The 23,883-nt window shown below is 39.2% G+C and overlaps 1 protein-coding gene across 6 annotated transcripts in view; it reads left to right on the top strand.

Moving 5' to 3' along the window:
- Positions 1–23,883, top strand: part of LOC122815900 (alpha-aminoadipic semialdehyde synthase, mitochondrial-like) — a 1,133,057-nt gene that overhangs the window by 1,077,637 nt on the left and 31,537 nt on the right. For 5 of the 6 annotated variants that reach the window (XM_044088747.1, XM_044088751.1, XM_044088746.1 and 2 more), the window contains one exon: positions 20,359–20,474. In XM_044088747.1, coding sequence (XP_043944682.1) covers positions 20,359–20,474 — 116 coding nt within the window. Of the gene's footprint in view, positions 1–1,395; positions 1,492–20,358; positions 20,475–23,883 lie in introns of all 6 variants that reach the window. The other variant, XM_044088750.1, reaches the window with a different exon arrangement.

Raw genomic sequence — 23,883 nt, 5'->3', positions numbered from 1 at the left:
ATGGAAAGGATCATCATGGACCTCATAAATAAAGATATTGGGGACCTACAGACACTGGACCCTACCCAGTTCGGCTTTGTTAAGGGCAGATCCTGCCTCTTAAACCTGGTCGATTTCTTTGAAACAGTCACCAAGGCCATTGTGAGGGAAGGTGGTCCACACAGCCTACCTGGACCTTGCAAAAGCCTTCGATACAATACTCCACTCGGGCATTATAGATAAGCTCACCAGCTTAAATATAACCCCCTATGTCACTAGATGGGTTGCAAACTGGCTCAAGGACAGAACCCACATGGTTAGAATAGCTGGAGCCATGTCAGACTCCAAACCAGTTACAAGTGGCATCCCACAGGGCTCAGTCCTGGGACCTCTCTTGTTCGGTTTATATTTCTCGGAGGTACAGGCTAACACGGAGGGACTGTAGCTGACCAAGTTCGCAGATGACTGCAAACTGGGCACCATAATCGACTCTCCAGCAGACACAAGCATCCTACAAAAAGGCCTCATAGAAACAGACAACTGGTGCCAGAGCCATGGCCTCAAGCTAAACGCCAAAAAGTGTATAGTTATCCCCGTTGGCAAAAACAAAGTGCCCACAAATTACCACATAGGTGGTAATCCATTAAGTACGGAAGAAGTAATTAGGGACTTGGGTACCCAAGTTGATAGCAATCTCTCATTTGACAACCATGTGGCCAAAGTGGTTAGAAAAACATTTTATATAGCCCACCTAATCATGAAGGGATTCACATCTAGATCAGGGGAGGTCATCGTGCCTCTTTACTCATCCCTCATCAGGCCCATAATTGAGTACAATGCCCCTTTTGGGATGTACCTTACTAGACACTGCAGCAATTGGAAAGACCCCAAAAGTACCTCACCAAGAGGATCAAAGGGCTCAAACAGATGCCATATGCTGCCCAGTTAAAGAAACTCCAGCTCTACTCAGTGGCATACCGCCTGCTCAGAGGCGATCTGTGCCTGGCGTATAAAGCCATGTCCAACCCGGAATTAATGGACATGCTGCACCTCAGAAAATCCAAATCCCATCGAGCTATGCGCTCGAGAGACTTGAACCTCAGCACTGAAATAAATAGGACATGCTGGAGGGACAGATTCATAACCAAGGCTCCCTTCACTCTGGAATAATCACATTACAAAATACAATTATTTTACAAACTGTGATTGGCATTTAAACTGTTTATTTAATAAGCATTTAATAAACACACAGAGGTGGAAAATATTTTACCTTTAACATTATGGCAACTGGTTATCAGTAATCAGACAATATAAGAAAAAATACAAGTAATTATATGTACAGTTACACTGAAATGACATACTGTTTTATCTTAGGGTAGAAGTTTATTTTTCAACATTGTGTGCATTTTATTTTAGGGGTTTTCGAATGTCATGACAGGATTAGTTAAACTGGGATTTATAAATACAGACTCCTGCATACTTCTGAGTTCTGATGCACCCCAGATAACATGGGTAAGTTTTTATATTAAATCTTAAAGAGAATGAAGACACATACACAGAATGATGACTAATTACATTTTCTACACGTGATCGTTTTTTCATGTTACCAAAGAGTTTTATTGTTTTTGAAGCTAGAGATCAGGTGACTGTTGCAAGCATTGAACAAATGATAATGTTGCCTAAGGTTTTCTCTATTTTTTTAACATTTATCCCAAAGATATAACAGTGAATGAGTGGAGAAATACAGTGGTCTTATAATATATTTCTGTGGGAGAAAAAGAAGCAAAATTAGAAAAGAGATTATATCTCCAAAGGTTCTTGGAAAGCTGAAGAATTCTAGAATTTTGGCTGTGTGCTGTAATGACAGCTGCATTTCATTTATAGAATGGGGAAATTCAATGGGGAGGGGGGTGAGAGTATTAGGACAAGCAAGAACAGTACATGTAGAGATTCCAGGAGGATAACAACAGTTACATTCTGGAACCAAATGTATAAGATATTCTATGGGGATTTTGAAACACAGCCAGAATGAAGAGTAACCCTGTTAGGAGCTGTTTCAAAGTTGTCTAGCATAAGAGTAAAATGGTGACAAGAAAGAGGTGGAGGATGAAGGAGATTAGGCCTTTAAAATACTTCCTACTCACGGATAATGAAACTAATAATAAGAGAACATTTTTTTTGCCCTGGAAGAGTTTCACTAAAAAAAGTCTGATTTACTGAAGTCTGAGAAGTTGGAAAGTTAGGCAGCTGGTAATGGACACCAAACGCTTGCTGTCTCATGAAGGGTTGGGGGTGAGGGGCAGGACAATTGGCTAGTGTTAATAAATGTAAAATACATTAACTGTAGGCGAAGGGTTGGTGAGTGGGAGCTGGCAACTTGACACCGTAAAAACTCCACTGCCAGCCATGAGTGGACAGGTGATCCGCTGTGGTGACCCCTAACAGGGAAAAAGCCAAAAGAAGAAGATAGAAGATAGAAACACAAGATTCAAACTAATTGGGAAATGGTGTGGTACAGATATGTGGTGGGAGTATAGTGGCTGCTGATAAATATTCATGATAAAGGGTGGTGTACTTCTTTTGCTTGTATAACACTAACAACCAAGTTAAGAAGGGACCCCTTAGATGTATGTGTGCATCCCATGAGCAAGATTATTGAGTAAGATATAATTTAGCTTGTACATATTTTAATATGTATGTAAATAAGTCTGAATGTTTGTGTATTAGTATGGAAAGAGATTATCTTGTAAATAGTTTATTAAACTTGTCAGGTTACTATGTCAGAATAAGAGAGGACTGCACATGTACGTAATGTTTTGTTTAATAAAGGTTTAGGTTATATCTGCATTATTTACTGATTTGTATATTTCTTACTGTAGTTTTGTTCATGTTCTTTCCATTAGGGCTGCTTGTGTAGATGTTACACGTCTTCATGCAACTCTATTTTTCACAGTCAAATTCCATACATATAGTCTCAAAGCAGGGCCACACCTGTTTAGAATAAAAACTACATTGACAGTGAACTGCTGCTGTTGATGGTGCTGAATTTGATAATTTCTGTGGATCAATGCTTTACAGATAAAATTTAACATTTGCTTTTACATGTTAGAAATAGTAGGAGCCTGTCATGTTTGAAAAAGTTGAGTTACATGGCATTTTGCCTGTCTCAGAAATCGTCAACAAATGTTTCTGTTCCTTCTGATGTATTTATTTGACAGCTAGTAAGAACAGTCCAGGAAGGACCCCTTTCCATTATGTGCCTGGGAGCTGCATGGAATGAATGGGGGAAATTTTGTTAGGACACATGGGAAATTGCATACAGACATTCAAGACTTTTAACTGTACTCTCAGTAAAGAGATGCAATCTTGAGTTTTGCTCACAATGTTTACATGACTAACATTTACTCAGGAGGTTTATAAAGTTCTGACAACTAAATTGTTAACTATAAATAAAGCTACAGCTGTAAAAATTGTTACTTTTTACACAATGCCCTGAGCAATATATGACATTTTTAAGTATTTTTGCTAATCTGTTCGCTGACTCATCAGCTGTTTACATGGGAACTTTAACAGTGTGAATATTAAAAGGTACCACTGCATTCTAATTCATTTTATGCAACTATCCCCCAAGCTGAACTGGAAACAAAAACAGAACTTATCCAGAGATATTGGAGTAAACTATAGCTAAAGATAAGGGTAAATCAGAATTTTAAGCAGATCAAAAACAGATTCTAGGATGATTAGCTGTGGCATAAAAGAATATGTATTCCTGGATGACCTATGGCTGAGAATACAGCATCACAAGAGCATATGAATTATTCTGTATAGACAAAATTTCACGCCAGTCAGACTTGCTAAGCTCTTTCCTGGAGCACATTTCTGTGTGCTGGAGTTGTGAGAACACTGAGACTTCACATTTCTTCATGTACCAAGACTGCCCAATAATCACAAATTTCAAGTTGATCCTGTTTATAAGATTTCTGGAGACACTATTCTTCTAAACACAGTATGCTAAAACTGGCAGTTCCTGTGAAACACTTATCTGTCCCAATACCAGTACACACACACACACATATATATATATATATATATATATATATATATATATATATATATATATATATATATATATATATATAGTTCTTTCTTCATATACTCTCAAATTATTGATTCTTAAGAAGTAAAAGAACACATCTCTTCAGTGTTCCTCACTTGACAAGCTCCAAAAAATGTAGCCTGATTGAAAGTGCAGAACTGGACACAAAGTAGGGCTCTATCCAGATAATTTTAATTGGTTATTATGCAAAGAACATGTCAAATGTGTACAATATAATGATGAAAACTTTTGTTTTCAGACTCTTAAACATATATAAAAGTTAGTCTTGTAAGTTTTCCAGCTGTTGACATCTAAGATGGACTGCTTGGGCATTTTTTTCTGGTCTTTGCGTGGTACTTATGGCTTTGCATGCACAAGGTGTCACTCATCACACTGTCTGCTTCCTCTGCTATAATGTTCATAAGTGAATGAATTCTTACAGTGTGACGTGCAATTAATTTGAACTTAGGAGAACTTGTATAAGGTGGTATATGTTTACTGGTTAAGGTATTGTACCCAAAAGTGTATTTCGAATGGGGTGAAGGAGTGACTACCTTGATTACAAGGTGTTAGGGGCACGATCGTCAGTTGCCAATGGTGCAGTAGTGCAGGACAGACAATCGGAAAGGAATGCTGACATTGAATTTGTGGTTACAGCTGAGGTGCTGAGTGTGTCTTGTGTTGTATTTGAACTGCAGCTAGCCACGTGTTGCATTTGTAGCAAGAGATATGAAAGTTAACCATTTGAAATGACGGGACCTACATTAGTGAGTCCTGTAATGCAGAGGCAAATGGAAAAAAATGGACTTAAATACACTAAGTCTGAAATGGCAGTTTCTCAGAAAATTATGCTACTCTCAGAGGTAGTATACGTAAGGTTGGGGGGGGGCAGTGTCCCTTGATGGAGGGACGCTTGCCTCCTGCAAAAAGAAGTTTAAAGGAGAAGAGCAATGTCCAAAACTCATTTGTCACCTGTATTTAAACGTTTTTAATGTCCAGTACTCATTTGTCACCTGTATTTAAACGTTTTTAATGTCCAAAACTCATTTGTCACCTGTATTTAAACGTTTTTAATGTCCAGTACTCATTTGTCACCTGTATTTAAACGTTTTTAATGTCCAAAACTCATTTGTCACCTGTATTTAAATGTTTTAATGTCCAAAACTCATTTGTCACCTGTATTTAAATGTTTTTAATGTCCAAAACTCATTTGTCACCTGTATTTAAACATTTTTAATGTCCAAAACTCATTTTTCACCTGTATTTAAACGTTTTTAATGTCCAGTACTCATTTGTCACCTGTATTTAAATGTTTTTAATGTCCAAAACTCATTTGTCACCTGTATTTAAACGTTTTTAATGTCCAAAACTCATTTGTCACCTGTATTTAAATGTTTTTAATGTCCAGTACTCATTTGTCACCTGTATTTAAACGTTTTTAATGTCCAAAACTCATTTGTCACCTGTATTTAAACGTTTTTAATGTCCAGTACTCATTTGTCACCTGTATTTAAACGTTTTTAATGTCCAAAACTCATTTGTCACCTGTATTTAAAAGTTTTTAATGTCCAGTACTCATTTGTCACCTGTATTTAAACGTTTTTAATGTCCAGTACTCATTTGTCACCTGTATTTAAATGTTTTTTTTTTCTTTTCTGGTGCATCGGCACTCAGCATTACAAGTGCTGACAACTCAATAGGAAGCCAGTATGCTACATTTTCCAAGCATAAGAGCTTTTTTACTTTCTATTTTTGTTTTACTCCTCAACTTAGAGTTGAGGTGGTATGCTAGATGGGGACTGCACAAGACACCAGGTAACCTACTGTAGATCACTCAGTTGTATATGTTCTGTTTTCATTTTTTAGAGTTATTATATATAAAAGCAGTAAAACATTACATTTTAGACCATGTAAAAACCTTACTTATAATGTGATAGCCTTAGTTTCTAAACATTGTTCCCTTTCTCTCATTAATTTTCAGATTTCTTAATTATTTGCTTGTTTCTAATTTGCAATCAACATTTAAATATTGATTTAACTATTCTAACAAATCTTTTCAATAATATTTATTTCTCTAAGCACTGTTGAATAGAAGAAGCTATGGCAGATTCATTTTAAGAATTTCTGAAATTTCAATATATACAATTCATGATTTTTCAAAACATGTAGTATTTTAACAAGTTAACAGCTAGTGGTATCCATACGCTCACTATTTGCCAGATCTGCATTGTGGCAGGTGCTAGTTTGTACTATGGCTTATGGGAATACAAGGCTGCTAATGCAATATTTAAAAAAAAATGCTTCATTCTCTGCACTAAGGGAATCATAAAGGCTGACCTTTCTTGGCAGGATAAAGTTTTATTAAATTATGTTGACTTACATTTCTTTTCAGAAGATCTACGCCTTGAGCTTATCTTGTACCTTAGGCAAGTTTAGTTTTGTAATTGGACCAAGAAGAATTCAGTTTCCCTTCCAGCAAGGACCAGTTCACTCAGGAAATTATCCTTTAAAATATTTTGTCAATTTAGAACATTACTCTGAGATAAAAAAACACGCCTAGAAAGTTATTTATAATCCCTGTTACCATATTCCTAGATATCCTATAGTATTTTTTCCAGAGTTTGGAATTTGCTTTTTTAAATTTGTTTACCAGGATACAACACTGAGCAAGAAATGACCAGTTACAGGCTCACCCCTTCATAAGACCAAAAAGAAAACTAATGTACAGTGTACAAATAACTGTGGTTTACATTTATGAAGAAGCATAGAAAATCTGACAACCAGTATTTGCATAGAAGGTCTAACAAACCCAATATAGAAAAGGGAGATGATAGTTAAATTAGGAGGAATAAACGTGGTGAAGGTATGAGCAGTTGTAGCTTGGTTACAAAAGCTGATGCTACTATTGGTGTTTTAGCCATTGCTTTGAATATTAGTATTACTACTTTCAGATTTAGTGTTCTAATATTGATTTATTTTAAAATAAAAAGAAGTTATGTCCTTACCATAACGTTCCATCTTTGTTGTAGATCTGCATTCATTCCTTACTGATGGGTCTCAGTTTCCTGCTCGGAACCGACTCAGCCAATACAACAAGCTTGCACCAGCCAAAAAACTCACAAGCTAAGTCATACCCATAGTGGCCCTCTCCTTCTGTTTTCAGATTAAGTTTGCCCGTAAGGATAGAACAAATGGAGGCCCTATCTGAGCAAATGCCCTCTCTAGTAGTCAGGACCAAAACGCGAACCACCAGGAGTCTTCCGGAAGGGGGTAGGAGGGTGGGACGTAGGGAATGTATGAAGATCTACAACACAGATGGAACGTTATGGTAAGGACATGATGTTTTTATCTGATGTTGTAAATCTTCATTCATTCCTTACTGATTGAACAGAGTCCCTAGCTACTTTATGTCCTGGGAGGCCCTAAGGAAGGATATTCCTGAGCACCATTGAGCTAAAGGATGCTCTTCCATTGGAGACCATATCCAATTTGTAATGAGTGATAAAGGTGTGATGGGCTGCCCAGGTAGCTGCTGCACAGATGTCATCCATAGAGGCTCCAGAATGAAATGCCACCGAAGTGGACACTGACCTGCTGGAGTGGGCCTTGGCTCTAGTAGGTAAAGTTAATTTGTTCTGTTGATAGACAAAGGCAATGCAATCTCTCAACCATTTTGATAAGGTGACTTTGGAAACAGTGTTGCCCAATCTTGGGCCTGAAAAGGATATGAACAGCTGGTCTCACTTTCTGAAAGATTTAGTTCTAAGTAAAAACGTAGTTGTCCATGTACATCCAAAGGTGTAAACGGTATTCACCTTTGTTAGAAAATTTTGGGAAAAAAAATGGCAAATGAATGGACTATTTCAGATTTGAATTTGCAATAACTTTGGGTAGGAAGGAGGGGTTAGCCCGAAGCGATACTCATTCATTGTGGAAAATTATCTAAGGTCAATTAACACACAAGGCTTGTAACTCTGATATTCTCCTGGCAGAGTGAATGGCTACCAGGAATAAAGTTTTCCAGGATAAAAACTTTATATCACATGTGGCTGAAGGTTCAAAGGGTGAACAAGTCAAAGTTTTTAGGACTAGAGTCAAATTCCAAGGTTCAGTAGGATTTTTAATAGGCGGTCTCAGGTGCAGAACTCCCTTTAGGAAGGTTTTGTAAAGACAGTGGGACATTAATGAAGAATTATTAAAACCATTATGAAAACTGGCAATAGCTGCTAAGTGAACTGCAATAGTAGAGGCTGAGGCTCCTGATTGGAGTACAGCTGACAAGAATTCTAAGAGCCTATGGACCAGGGTTGAGAAGGGGTCTAGTCCTTGTTCTTTAGCCCAGATTACAAACCTGGCCCATTTACTATGATACAGTTTCCTGGTGGAGGGTTTATGAGAAGCCAGAAGTATCTTTTGCACTGGGGAAAAATGGTTAATCTGCCTGGCAATCAGTGGAAGTGGAGAAACCAAGCAATCAGCTTGAGACTTTGAAGGTTGGGATGGACCATTCCTTGTGGGTGGGATAAGAGTCCTGGGGTTGGGTCCAGGGTCCACGGGTGGTGAACCAGGTGAGGACATAGGAAGGGGATCCAAACTTGACAGGGCCATTAGGGTGCAATGAGGATTACTTTGCTTCTCAACTGTTGCTCTTTCTTCAAGAACTGTAGAATGAGGGAAAGGGAGGAAAGGCATACAGTAGACCTGAGGGCCAGTCGTGTATCAGAGGAAATGCGTACAGTAGACCCGAGGGCCAATCGTGTATCAGAGCATCTGTCAGTGACTCCCCCTGAGGGAGGGATCAGGGTGAAGAAGCTGCTGCATTTGTGGTTCAAGGGGGAAGGAAAGATATTGCAGCAAGGTTGGCCCCAATGACAAAATATTTGTGTCACTATTATGGGATTGAGAGACCACTCGTGAGGCATCAGAATGTTTCTGCTCAGTTTGTCTGCAATCAGACTGGAGTTCCTGGGAATGTGCATTGCTAAGAGAAAGCAGTTGGAAGTTATCACCGACTGCCACACTCTCATTGCTTCCCGGCATAATGGGTAGGATCTGGTTCCTCCTTGCTTACTGATGTACCATACTACTGACATATTGTCTGATTGGATAGCAATTGTCCCCGATGGGAGGATCATTTGGAATGCTTGCAATGCTAGGAGCACTGCCCTCAGTTCTGGGACATTGATATGCAGCCTGGCCTCCAAGGGGACCAAGTGCCTTGGATGCTCTTTCCCTGAAAATGCCCCTCCAGCCCATTACAGAGGTGTCTGTGGTTACTTTGGGTTGAGGGGTGAAAAGGGATGACACCATAACTCCTCCTCTGGCTTCATCCACCAATTCAGATCCTGCTTGCATCGGTTTGTTATGTGGATTGGGTAAGACAATGGGTGTGTTACTATAGAAGACTGGAATGCTAGGAGACATTGAAGCAGCCTCATATGGAATCGTGCTAGTGGAACCAGTGTGATTGTAGCCGCCATGGAGCCCAGAAGTTGTAGGACCAATTGGGCTGGAACAAGGTTTTGAGAGAGTATTATCTGAAGGGGAGATCTCAACCTTTGTAACCTGTGATGAGTTAAAGTGGCTTGGCAGGATATTGTGTCGAAAAATGCAACAATGAACTCTAAGCTTTGAGTCAGTACCAGCTTTGAGATTCCTAGCTTTTCTGCCAGATTTTGAATGTAAAATATGGCTTGAAGCAGTAGAGTCCTGGTTGGAGCAATAAGTAGCTAATCATCTAGATATAGAAACATTTGGAATCCTTGCAGTCTCAGGTGAGCTGCTACTACGACTGCCATGCATTTGTTGAACACCCTGGGGGCTGTGGAGAGACCAAAGGGCAGTACTCAAAATTGAACTGGTACGGACTGGCTCCCAGGTGGCAGCGGAGATATCGTCTGGATCTTTTGTCCATTTTTATGTGGTAATTCACATCCTGAAGATCTATAGAGCACATCCAGTTGTCCTTTTCCAGAAGTGGAAGAATGGAATGAACTGTGACCATTCAGAAATTTTTTTGTCTGACAAATTTGTTCAGTATGCTGAAGGCTAAAATTGGCCTCCAGTCTCCTGTGTGTTTTGGCACTAAAAAGAACCTTGAGTAAAATCCGGATCCTATTTGGTCTGGTGTGACTGTTTGGATGACTCTTTTTCTTAGCAGTTTTAGAACTTCTTGTGCTGATGCATCCTTCTGACTGGGTGGAACTTCAAGGATTCGCCTTAAAGGCCTGGGGTAAAAGTTGAAGAGGATATGGTAACCTCTAGTCATTATCCTCTGCACCCAGGAATCTGGTGTTATCAGTTACCAGGCCAAATGGTGCAGAGGGAAGCATTCAGGTCACTCTTCAGGAGCGCTGATAGGGCTGAGAAGAGAAGGAATCCCTGGAGCCCTGATTTTACAGGTCCTCTCTGCCATGGGGAGGGCATCTTCCCGGTGAGTTCCCCCCTTGCCCTGGGGCAATTGCTCACCATGTGTATTGCGGAAAGCAAATTGGAATTTTTTGAACCACATTTACCCTCCTCTCAGATTCCTGTTGTAGGATCGTTGGGTGGAAAACATATGCCCATGGCGGATAGGGTCTTTCCATCCTTCTTACACCTGGCTAACGTGTGTTTAACTTTTGGACCAAACAAGGAAGACTCATCAACTGGACCGTTGACGAAGGAAGACTTGAAGGGGTTCGCAAAGTCACACAAGCACATCCAGGCATGATGTCTCATGACAGCACCTGAACCAGCTGCTCTGGCTGCCCCCTCAGTTGTATGGAGGAGTTAGAAATGGACTCTAGGGTGGCAAGCTGAGAGGCAACTTTATCACGCAACTCTTTAGGCAATACCCCTGCCAAGGTTCCTGAAAGGTGTGTAATCAGGTCCCTCTGGAGACATGTAAAATGTGCAAGGTAGTTCAGCGACTGTAAAGCGAAGTAAGTCTGCTTCTCTAGTCTATCTATCATCTGCCACTCCCTGTTCGGAGGATGGACAGTCGAACTTTCTTCATAAAGTTCATTCTTAGTGGCCACCGCCTCAACTATAGAATGTACTGCTAACCCTCTGGACTAGTGAGGGTGGTATTGTGGTGAAGAGATGAATTTATCAGGTCTTTGGAGAATTAGCTCAATGGTGTCAGAGGCCTTCCAGGCACGGTGCACAATGAGCTTAACCAGCTCATCTGCAGGTGGGGTCACCCAGGAAGTAGAGGTTCAAGCACAGAAAACCTGCAAGAATACAGATTCCTCAGTAGAAGGTGTGATGGGTTTCTAGTCACCCCTCTGCTCCAGGATCTCCAGTATGTCACCGAATGAGACATCCTCAGGGGATGACTGTGAAGACCCTTCTCCCTCATCAAAATCTGTATCTTCAGTGAGGGATTCCTCAGGAGAAATTACATGCTTCCTCTTGCATGTTGTCTTTCGGGGAGACTCCTCAGTGGGACCTTCTGAGAAGGACTCCAAAGAGTGGGTGCCCTGAAGTAGGGTTTTTCACTGTTCCCATGCCTGATGTCCAAGCATAGTGGGCTGTGTCAGCTGCATACCAGAAGAAAAGGTAAGGTCAGGTTCCAATGCTGGGAGTACCGACGTTATGCTTGCAGAAGCAAGGGCCCTCTCCATCACCTGGAAGGCAGGCCCACCCAAAGAGGGATGGGAGCCTGGAACCAAGAAGGACAACCTCAGAACTGGGGTCACACCCCGCTCCGACGAGGCCACCTCTAGGGTTGGAGTTCCGAGAGGACTAGGAGCTGCCAAAACAACCGGAACCATAGATGGCGCCATAGAAAAAATTGGTGCTGAACTAGGGTTCACAGTGTTCACTGGCCAGTCATGGTCCTGAGGGTGGATCCACTCAGAATGGACCAAAGTCCACAGGGTAGGCTCTGGAACCATGGATGGGTGCATCACAGGAACCAAAAAAGTTGGCACTGGGGTAGACATCAGTACCAAGGGCTCCAAAACCTGAGAAGAGGTTGAAGCAGGATATGTTGGAGTCTGTGCAGAAAAGCCCTCAGCTCCAGGTGGGAGGGAGGTCTTTGTAGGGGCTGGGATGCCTCTGGCTGTTAGGAGCTGATCTACAAGCCTCACCACGTCGAGTTTGGAGAGACTCCTGGTTGAACAGGTGGAGATCCCTGAAGGAGAGTCAGGTTTCTCGAGAAAGGGACTATATTGCTGTCTAAAAAAGGATCAATTGTCGATGAATATCTGCTCCTGGGTAAAATTTCAATTCTCGGCACTGAGGTTGAAGAACCTGTAGTGGGGCAAAGCATTGTAGGTGCTGAAATTGTATCTGGTACCAAGGGAATTTTCGGTACCAAAGTAGGTATTATAGTTGTTAGTTCCATAGAAGGCACTGACTTCAGCATCGTAGAGAGAGCTACAGCCTCTGGTGCAGAGACTTGGTGCTGACAATTTTTTAAACTTAGACTTCAGTTCAGAAGTGGTCTGAGAAGATTTTGGTTCCTTGAAACTTGAGATGTCAGAACCAAATGGCTTTTCTTTTTACTTTCTTTCTTAGGAGGTGATGAGACCTCCACTTTAGAAAGGGCCTCAGATAAGGGAGTTTTTAGTAATCCCTTCAGGATCAATTTATTTTTGTGCTCTGCTAAAGTGTGAGAGATAAATCCCTTGCAAAGGTCACACGGTAGTTGAGCCTGAAGGTGAGGAACCCTGAGACAGTAGACATACAAGAGATGCCCATCAGAGTTTGGCATTTTCCACCCACATTTATCGCACTGCTTGAACACGGTCATTCCTTTCTTATCAGAGATAATGTAGATACAAAATATTCACAACCTTGAGTAAACAAGACATGTTAATTAGTCAAATCCCCAATGCACTGCTGAAGATGCAAACACTCACATAGATTGAAAGATTTGGGAAGGATAGGGCAAGAAAGAAGGGGGAATACCAACAATGGTATTAAAATTATCACAAAGGTAAGGCAGGGGCCGATATCAACAGTGGTACTAACAATACCAAAAAAGGTATGAAAGGGGAAGAAAAACCACTCAGGAACAACAAAGGGCAATTGAAACTGTCAATGATTATAAAAGAGAAATTATTAAGGAGACTAGAAAAATTTAGGCAAGAATATTGAAAATATCTACTACTTAACTAAGAGCTGGCTTGGCATGTCTTGAGAAATACACAGCAAATGAGATCTAAAGACAGGAGGAGATAGGCACTATGGGTATGACTTAGCTCAAGAGTTTTTTGGCAGGCGCGAGCTTGTCTTTTAGCCAAGTCAGTTCCGAGCACGGAGCCAAGACCCCTCAGTAAGGAATGAATGAAGATTTACAACATCAGATCTTTTTTTTTATTGAAATTGATTGAATTGTTTTTATGCAACATACATTATGGTTTGACTGCCACTTAGAAATATTAGCTTGCATACATTATACTTAGACATTGAGCGATGCTGCTTTTAATGCTATTGTAATATAAGAATTAGCATAAATCCAAAAGCATCAAAGTGCCTCATAATGTTTCATTTATCATTTATTATTATTATTATTATTATTATTATTATTATTATTATTATTATTATATGCATGACACTCCTACATCCTGTATTTTGGGTATGATTTTTCATTCACAGTTGGCTTATGTCTATTTAATCCTTTACTGAATTATATTATTCTGACCCTAATACTTCTTTAAGAAGCCTTTTCTACTGCTACTTTCTGTAACTTTTTTTCTTGTTGTCTACTCTGTGCAAGCCACCCTTTTACTTCAAATTGTATTTTTTCTTTCTTTTTTTTTAATTCTTTCTTTCTTTCCATTGTTGAAAGACGTTATCTTCAATTGTATGGATTTCTTTATGATGTATCATTTCTTTTGTGTCATGTCTACTGTCCTTTTAAATGTACACATGTTATTTTCTTCTGGTGTCTATTAACATACTTTCTGTTGCCAATGTCACCCAATTTTCTTGCAGCTGTTTCTGACATGTCTGTGCTGCTGTCATGCTAGTATTTCTTAAACTGCAGTTGAAAATAACTTATTTTTTAGAGATGATGTTTCTTATATGAGACTATGGAAAAGGGGCACACGGTCCACAATGCATAACTAGACCATGCTGAGGCCTCTGACACCCCCCTACCCATGCTGGGATTATTGCTAAACTCTCTCAACATTAACAATACACAGTTCACGGGATTGTTAACTGGCTGTCTGATAGCACCTATACAGTCAAAGTTGCTGTAATTTGCTCGGGAATGAAATATGTCAGTAGTGATGTCCTATAAGACTCTGCCCTTGGTTCTGTCCTCTTGGCATAGATTTCTGTGACATAAAAGCACATATCAAGGGACTGTGGCTAACCAAGTTTGTTGATGATTACAAACTGATGGTAGTTATCCAATGCCATTCTGATACTCAAATTCTCCAGCAAGAGCTGGACAAACAGATGCTTGTAAATACTTGCTTCATTAATCATGGGCTTACCCTTAACACCAAAAATGCAGATAGTGTCCTTTGGTCAATGTAACATCATTGCTGCTTGCCATACAGATAAAGATTCCACTTACATTTGCCACAGGCATCATGGACTTTGGCACATATGCTGGTAACTGACTCATTTCACCACCATGTCTCTGTGGTGCATAGAAAATCCTTCTACCTTGTACAAATTGTCTTTACTGGTACCTCCTCAAAGTCCAAAGAAGTTATAGTTCCACTTTATTCATTATTTATTATGCTCATCATTGAATATAATGCATACTTTGGCATGTCCCTCACCAAACACTTAAACCAGCTTGAGAACCTCAATGTTTCCTTACCAAAAAGATATTGGATGTCAGTATCCTTAGCTAACCTAATATAATAAATGCTATTTCCAAGTGTTCAGTGTCATGCAAACTCTTAAAGGGTGATCTCTGCTTAACTTTCCATACTACATACAACCCAGCAATCTTTTAACTCCTTCGCGGTGGTGCAGCAGTAGCATTGTTGCCTCACAGCAAGAGGTTCTCCCGTTCAATTCTTGGCTGGAGTGCGGGAAGTGCCCTCTGTGTGGAGTCTGCATGTCCTCCCCACAGTTGGGTGAGTGTTTGAAAGACATGCATAAATGGGCATGCCTTCGTTGAAGGTTGAACGTCGAGCTGGCACCTCGACGTTCGTGAAAATCAACTGCCAATCATTAATGGACCGGAGTTCCGCTGTGGCAACCCCTAACTGGGAAAAGCCGAAAGACAACAACAACAACCTAAATAAAACAGGTAGTAAAGCAAACACACCAGATGGCATGACCAGCACTTAATTTGAGTCTATATTATTTTGCCAAAGTACAGTTTCAGTGAACACCAAATCAGCGACCGTACTTCATCAAAAATCATTTCAGCGAGTTGCTGAATTTACCAAGGGCAAGTAAATACTTGTCCTCCAGTACAACAAACCGACATCCAACTAAATTGATCCCACCCAAGTGGGGGGCTTTGCCCCCCCACACCCCTAAATTATATATACCAACTACGAGATCTCACTACGGTGGAGAAAAGGGCAAAGTTGACTAGTTGGCCAGCTATTTCTTTGCCTTTGATAAATTCAGCAAATCACTGAAATGATTTTCACTGAAGTGTGGTCACTGATTCAGTGTTTGCTGAAACCACACTTCGGTGAACTAATATAGACCCCTTAATTTAACATATCCCATAATTTTGCCTTACCTACAAAGCAGATTACTTCCATAGCAGCCTTTAAAAGCAGCCTGGATGGCTGGGTGGTTGTTCCCACATTTTCACCAAAGATATGAGGAGAATGTCTACTTAATTGGAGGCACTGCCAGTCTCCCACCAATGCTGGGTGATGTGGCAGAGCTTCTTAAAGGTCTGCTTTGGCCATGCTTAGTAAGAACCTATGAACCTGTATATACATTGTAACAGCAACAAAACAAGTCAAAAAAGAAATCATCATTGTACATATATTTGGTAAATTTTTGGATTAAAATTTTGTGTATCAAGATCTTAATGTGCAGTGTTTTATGAGAAGAGCTTATTAAATTTCCACATGAACACAAGTCTAACATTTTTTTTGAAATTCCTATCTGCAACCAGCAAAGTGTATTTTTTTTTTTGTTTTTTTGCTTTTATGTGCAAAAATCCTTATATACAAATAACAAAGAAGCCAAAAGTATTCTCTAAAGAGCTAGATAATGTATGGCAATACTCTGTCTGTGGGGTTTCAGACAGAATCCCACTGCTTATGTTAAGGACTGCACTAATATGTTTTTCTGCTTTGTCTTGTACGCCTTTCCAATAGCGAACAGATGGTGTCTTGGGTCTCATGTTCCACTGTTTTACAAATACTTCTCTTTTCCTCATCAGCTAATAGCTTGGAAATCATTGTTGAAATAGCACATCTGTTCTTTCCAAGTGGATGTAATTCACTCCTTTAGTAGCAAAAAGCATTGAGCAATGTGTGTTTATGTATAGCAGAAGGGTATTTGTTGTCAGAAAGGAATGCATTCCTGCTGGACTTTTACATCTGGGTTCCATAACAATTTAGGTAGCACTGCAGAGAGTCTCTGCCATCTTGATAGACTACAAATACAAAAAGCAACGACTCAGGAACTGGAATGATGGTAGGAATATGGAAACTGCTCGTACAACAGGACAGTAATCACCAAAGATTTATTGAAAAAACACACACAACTCCTGGTTAAGCGCTTTCGACTGTATCCCAGTCTTCTTCAGAACAATTCAATGCATAAACTTGTGATATATATACACATATCCCTTAATTATAAAATGTAATTGATATAAAAACCGCCAAAATAATTAAAGAGACATGTCCATTATTCACATATACTATGAACTAATCTCCTACCTTAAAATCAAAACACTTGTTGTAAAATGAAATAAATACAATTTTATAATAATGTAAATATATGATATAAAAAAATATATACATTGAAAATGTATGAATAAAAATTTTTAAGATAAAAGTAGTAAAAACTATGATGGTATCTGTATGCACAATACAAATGATGCTCCACCTGAATGTTCTAAATGTAACAGTATTAAACATATGTAACAATATGTATACCCATCACAAATTCTGAACAATGTTATTGTAAAAGCAACTGCACTGTGGATGGTGAACACCTATACATTATTCTAAAGCTAAAAAAGGTTTAATGCTAATAAAATCGTTGAGACCAGGTGGTCTCATAGAATCTGTGAGAATTTGCCATTTACTCTCACACAGTGCCAATCTCATTTTCCAGTCACCCCCAAAAGGTGTGACGTCCACCTGTTCAATGATGGAAAATAAAAAGCTGTGGTCGTCTCCCTTCTCCAATATATGCCTATATAGTGCATTTTTAGTATCATGTTTCCTATTTTATAAAGATGTTCATAAATACGCCTATTCAGCTGTCTCTCTGTCTTACCTATATAGTGTGCATTGCATTTTGTACATACAGCTAAGTAGACCACCTGCTTCGTTTTACAATTTCCTTTCCTACATTTGATGGAAGTATGACAGATATCATCCAATTTAATTATCTTATTCAAGTTAATATATTTGCATTGTTTACAATTTCCACATTTGGCTGTGCCCTTAAATATATCATGTGTTTGTGTGCTGTAACTAACTCTTTCCAGTAGCTTTTTCATATTTGGGGCTGTCTTATATACACATCTTGGTTTGGAACCCAATATATGTTCCATGTCCATGACCATTAGTGTCATCCAATATCTTTCTAAAATGTCCTTAATGATATATGTACTAGGGGTGTACATGAGTATGCAAACCCTGCCTGGTGAATCACTGTGCATCCCCTCATGTTTGTCCAATTTATAAGATCCTAATAAGGGTTTGTATTTATTTCCCCATTCGTTCTGTACATAGCTGATTACTTCCATGACCATCTTTTCTGGGTAAGCTCTACTGATAAACATTTCCTTGATGATGTTAAGTTCAGTGTCCAAAATCTGCGTGTTTGATGACATTCTCACTGCGCGTATACTTTGCCCTTTAATCACATTTTTAAATACATGTGGTGGATGGTTACTACTATAATGGACGTAGTCATTTGAGAATGTGGGTTTTCTATATATTCTGGAAGTGAACCCCCGAGTATCATGGCTCAAAAGTACATCCAAAAAGGAAATCTCTTTATCACTGTAGTCGTAAGTAAATTGTAAAAATTCAACTGTGTTGTTTAAATACAGCATGAATTCTTGTAATCTGTCCACAGACGCCTTCCACAATATAAAAATGTCATCCAAATATCTGACATATAAAACGATGTCATGAAAGAATGCACTCTTGAACACATATTCGGATTCCCACTCAGCCATGACCAAGTTCGCGAAGATGGGAGCACAAGCTGCTCCCATCGCCACTCCCTTGGTCTGCCTGAAATACTCCCCTTGGAAAGAGATGTAATTATAGTCTAACACTAATGACATCATGTCACATATTAAACTGACCTTCTCCCATGAAAAATCAGTGTACTTTTGTAGAGCATCATTTGTATTGTGCATACAGATACCATTATAGTTTTTACTACTTTTATCTTAAATATTTTTATTCATACATTTTCAATGTATATATTTATTTATATTATATATTTACATTATTATAAAATTGTATTCATGTAATTCATTTTACAACAAGTGTTTTGATTTTAAGGTAGGAGATTAGTTCATAGTATATGTGCATAATGGGCATGTCTCTTTAATTATTTTGGCGGTTTTTATATCAATTGCATTTTATAATTAAGGGATATGTGTATATATATCACAAGTTTATGCATTGAATTGTTCTGAAGAAGACTGGGATACAGTCGAAAGCGCTTAACCAGGAGTTGTGTGTGTTTTTTCAATAAATCTTTGGTGATTACTGTCCTGTTGTACGAGCAGTTTCCATATTCCTACCATCATTCCAAATCTTGATAGACTACCCTGATTCTGAATTCCAGCTAAACTTCAGTAAGATGTCAAACTGAGAAGAAAACTCGATAGCCTTCCCAGAAGCTATGCCATTGTCATAAGTCTGTAAAGGAAAAGGCAATAAGACTCTATAGCTTTTTGTTTAAATGAATCTCATTATCTCTTCTTGGCATAGTCCAACAACCACTGAAACCATTTCATATCTGTTGAGAATCCCCAAAACTGACAGTCCTCACAGGATCACCTATATGTCAGCCGTAATACTGCTTGCATGACTGGATATTTCTGTTGTGCATGTACTGTTACAGTCACAGATACTGGACTGACATGCAGTGAAGCTGTGCTAGTAAAGCACGTATGAGTTTGTTGAACAAGTGCAAACAGAGTCATTCATTGAGTGCATCACACAAAACGATACTGTGCATGCATGTGGTACTCCCTCCACCCTTCACTGTACTCCTAGCCTGCCAGAGAACAGCTCCATCTGCATGTCTGGACTGCTGATGCAGGTGTTTGGGCTTTCCACCTGTAATATCTGCAGTATAAATGCCAGTGTACAGCTAGAGGTGTTAGTTTGTTGCACCTGTACATAGACCAGCAGTGATACTTTGAAGTTCCCCACCAGCACTCTAAATCAATGTAATATTTTAATGTGTTGGGATGCAGGGAACTGAATTCCTGTTTTGGAATTTGATATGGGACTCCTCTTTAGCTTACTCAAACTGAGGAATCTTTGGGCACTTCCTATAGAACTGGACACCTAATAACTACTTTGGGTAGCTACCCCAAACAAACAACTGGTAGAATTACACAACTAGTTTAAGACTAGGATAATTTTTTGGGCATTCATTCAACAGAACGTGTTTAAGTGTTGTATGGAAGATACTGTCTTTAACATATCTATAGGTTCTGGCTTTCCAATATGGATGATTCATATCCTTTTTGTGGAGATCTACAAGATTTGCAAATAAATCACACGGGATCTTTAGTTTGCTAGTAAACAGCAAAGCATTTAACTAAGAAAACACCACAATTTTTTTGAGGCAGAAAAGTTAGATTTACGCAAGCATAAAACAAACTGGATATATGTCTAAACAAACTGGCTATATGTCTAAACACACTGGATGTATGTCTAAACAAACTGGATATATGTCTAAACAAACTGGCTTTATGTCTAAACAAACTGGATATATGTCTAAACAGACTGGCTATATGTCTAAACAAACTGGCTATATGTCTAAACAAACTGGCTATATGTCTAAACAAACTGGCTATGTGTCTAACAGTAGTGAAGCAGTATAAAAGCAATGAAGATCCAATTGAGAAAACATTTACATGTTAGGCAAGTGTTGTCTGTGCGTTAGCTTACTGATTTTCTAATTTTCACATTTATTAGAAAGAGCTGATATGCAATCTGCTTGGAATTCCAACATCAACAAGCTTGGATCTTGTTAAAGAGGCTGCCAGCAGCAAGATGGGAGGAGATAAGAGCAGAGTTGAAGCACTGAACTGGTAAGACACTGAAACAGGCACAAATAACCACCACTATTGTTTACCTCTGTTACTGTACATCTGTCTGGAGATACTCTTGAGTCAAAAGTAGTCAAAGGGTTCAGAAACAAAAAGCAAAAAAATATAACTTTTTATTGAGAAACTCAGTGTATCAGGAAGTCCCATTGTTATATACTTCCACTTAAAGGTGATGCCTTAATCTGATAAGGAGTAAGGTATTCATAAGTATAATGCACATGTAGCATCAGAATTACATGAAAACTGACAAAATATTCTGTAATGTAACATGGATATGGCAATTTGTTGTCCATTACCACATATTGTACAATAGGGTGATACAAAATGTTGGGTAAATGGAATTAGCTTTTAGGTCTTCCAGTGGAGGTGTTGCTTCCATATTGTAGCCCTGCTGGAAGAGTTCTAGTTGTCAGCCATCTTACTGCCTTACTGCTCTTACTGTAAGATATTTTGCTTCCCAACTCCAGTGTCTGTGGTTCAGACCTAACTTCTAGAGAGTATATACTTGGACTCTGCATGATTTCCCCATGTGTTTGTGGATTTTCATTAGTGAGCTTGGTTTCTTGCTACCTCCCAAAACGTGTCTTGTTGATTATGTTAAATGTTTAATATATACATATATATTGCATTTATCTTACACATTATTGCTGGGGGGTCTGGTTGAAAAGGAAATAATGGACTAGGTGCCTTAGCTAGTTAATAAACAATAAACTGAGTTAATTTAAAAATTAAGATTTGAACTGCCCAAGACCAACTCTTCAAATTTTCCCAACCTTGAGAAAAGGAATGCCAACTCTTGATATTCTCAAATAATTTTTTGAATTGGTTGTGTTTCTTGTGTTGTAGGTAAGCATTAAATAGTGTTCTGAGGACTGCATATATATCTATATGTAATATTTATGTTATGAAGGATGTGCAAAGGGTAGGTGTGGTTTGAGTATCCTATTTCTTTTCACAAAACACTGATTTGTGACCACTGAACCACTGACAGCATTGACAAACTAATTCTCTTAGTTACACCATTTTGAGTAAACAGTGATGCGGTCAGTAATTTTACTTTCTCCTTATTACAGTGGCCCGGACTTAGTTGTGTCAGGGATGAAGAAGGGAGCCATGCACAAAGATAGTGAGATCATAGCTCCCCACTGTCCCTGATTTTGCCTCATTGTTTTGCCCTTCTTGTAGAAAAAAAAATGTTTTTCTAGCAAATCACTGGGGATTACAGTTAGTCGATAATGCCAGATATTAGAGTTTCATACTTCTTCAGAAAATACACATTGATGCAAAAAACAACTAGTTTCTCATTTTCTAAGTGAATTAGAGTAACATTCAAAATTGTCACTAATTCTGGACCTTTGTTTACCCATTACTTTTCACTTTTTCCCTGATTCTTAAGCAAGAAAGATGAGAGGTATGGGTAGGAGGGTTTGCTTTCCCATATGAAACAAGAGTGTTTGTGTGTGTGTGTGTGTGTGTGTGTGTGTGTGTGTGTGTGTGTGTGTGTGTGTGTGTGTGTGTGTGTGTGTGTGTGTGTGTGTGTGTCTTCTTAAGCAAAATGTTGTGACTGCATGCATTGGTTTTATGGAGGCTAGCAGAAAAATTATCTTTCATCTGTCATGCATCCAGTTTTAAATCATACCTGTCCGAAGAGCACAGAGTGAACAGTTGTGACAGCTTCACTTTTTGTTAGTATTGTTTGAAAGAGTTTCAACTTTTTGTGGCATAACATTTTTATAATTGATTAAGGTGACAGCTGTGTATGGAGGAGCATGACATCAGTGCTGCGTTCCGACTGTACCACATGGAGCATCTTCTGCACTAACTATGTTTATGAGCACAGAGAGGGGAAGAGAGGGTTGTTTGTCAACATTCTTAAAATGTGAAGAACAATATAATGTAAAAGCTAGGGAGACAGATTCCTAAAGAAAGTATCAGGAGACTTAATTCAGGCTTTTAACATGTTAACACTGCAAAAGCTGACTAGCACAGAGATGATGCAGAAGGATAGCAGCTGCCAAATCATGCTTTATTGGTATGCAGTGGGGTAGGAAACATGTTGCAGGAAGGAAATAATACAGTCTAAGAAGATTTTTTTTTTTTTTTAGGGTTAAGTTATCCTTTATAGGTTATTCAAAACTGTTGTTACGTCTCATCTTTGCTTTCACACATCCACTAAATCTATGTATATTCCTTACATAAAACCTTCTCTTATGTATACCAGGGTGTTAAGTGAGACTTTCAAATATGTTGTAACTTATAACATGTTTGCCCTCACAGTAAGTCTTTAAGCTCCTCTTTGAAATAAAGTGCAAATGAGCAACCCTTGCATACACTGGGTGGTATTTATGAATACAGTTTGCAGGTGAGCACCCTATTTATAAATACAGTTTACAGATGAGCAGCCCTTTGCAGACACTGGGTGGTATTTATAAAATGTCCATGGAAGCAGCTCTTGCAGACACTGTGTGGCATTTATAAATACAGTTTGCATGTGAGCACCCCCTTGCAGATATTGGGTGGTATTTATAAATGCAGTTTCCGTGTGAGCAGCCCCTTGCAGACACTGGATGGTATTTATAAATAAAGTTTGCAGGCGAGCACCCCCTTGCAGACACTGCGTGGTATTTATAAATAGAGTTTGCTGGTGAGCAGCCCTTGCAGACACTGGGTGGTATTTATAAATAAAGTTTTCAGGCAAGCACCCCCTTGCAGACACTGCATGGTATTTATAAATAGAGTTTGCTGGTGAGCAGCCCTTGCAGACACTGGGTGGTATTTATAAATACAGTTTGTAGGTGAGCGGCCCTTGCAGACACTGGGTGGTATTTATAAGTACAGTTTGCAGGTTAGCACCCCTTTACAGACACTGAATGTTTTAAAATAAAGTTTGCAGGTGAGCACCCCCTTGCAGACACTGGGTGGTATTTATAAATACAGTTTGCAGGTAAGCAGCCCTTGCCGACACTGGGTGGTATTTATAAATAAAGTTTGCAGGCGAGCACCCCCTTGCAGACACTGTGTGGTATTTATAAATAGAGTTTGCTGGTGAGCAGCCCTTGCAGACACTGGGTGGTATTTATAAATACAGTTTGCAGGTGAGCAGCCCTTGCAGACACTGGGTGGTATTTATAAATACAGCTTTAAGGTGAGCAGCCCTTGCAGTCACTGGGTGGTATTTATAAGTACAGTTTGCAGGTTAGCACCCCTTTACAGACACTGAATGTTTTAAAATAAAGTTTGCAGGTGAGCAGCCCTTGCAGACACTGGGTGGTATTTATAAATAGAGTTTGCTGGTGAGCAGCCCTTGCAGACACTGGGTGGTATTTATAAATACAGTTTGCAGGTGAGCAGCCCTTGCAGACACTGGGTGGTATTTATAAATACAGCTTGC

Source organism: Protopterus annectens, chromosome 11.part0 (genome assembly GCF_019279795.1).
Source record: "Protopterus annectens isolate FY-2018-M chromosome 11.part0, PAN1.0, whole genome shotgun sequence".
Lineage (NCBI taxonomy): Eukaryota > Metazoa > Chordata > Ceratodontiformes > Protopteridae > Protopterus > Protopterus annectens.
The sequence above is the reverse complement of the archived record's forward strand: the minus strand, read 5'-3'. Positions and strand labels throughout refer to the sequence as shown.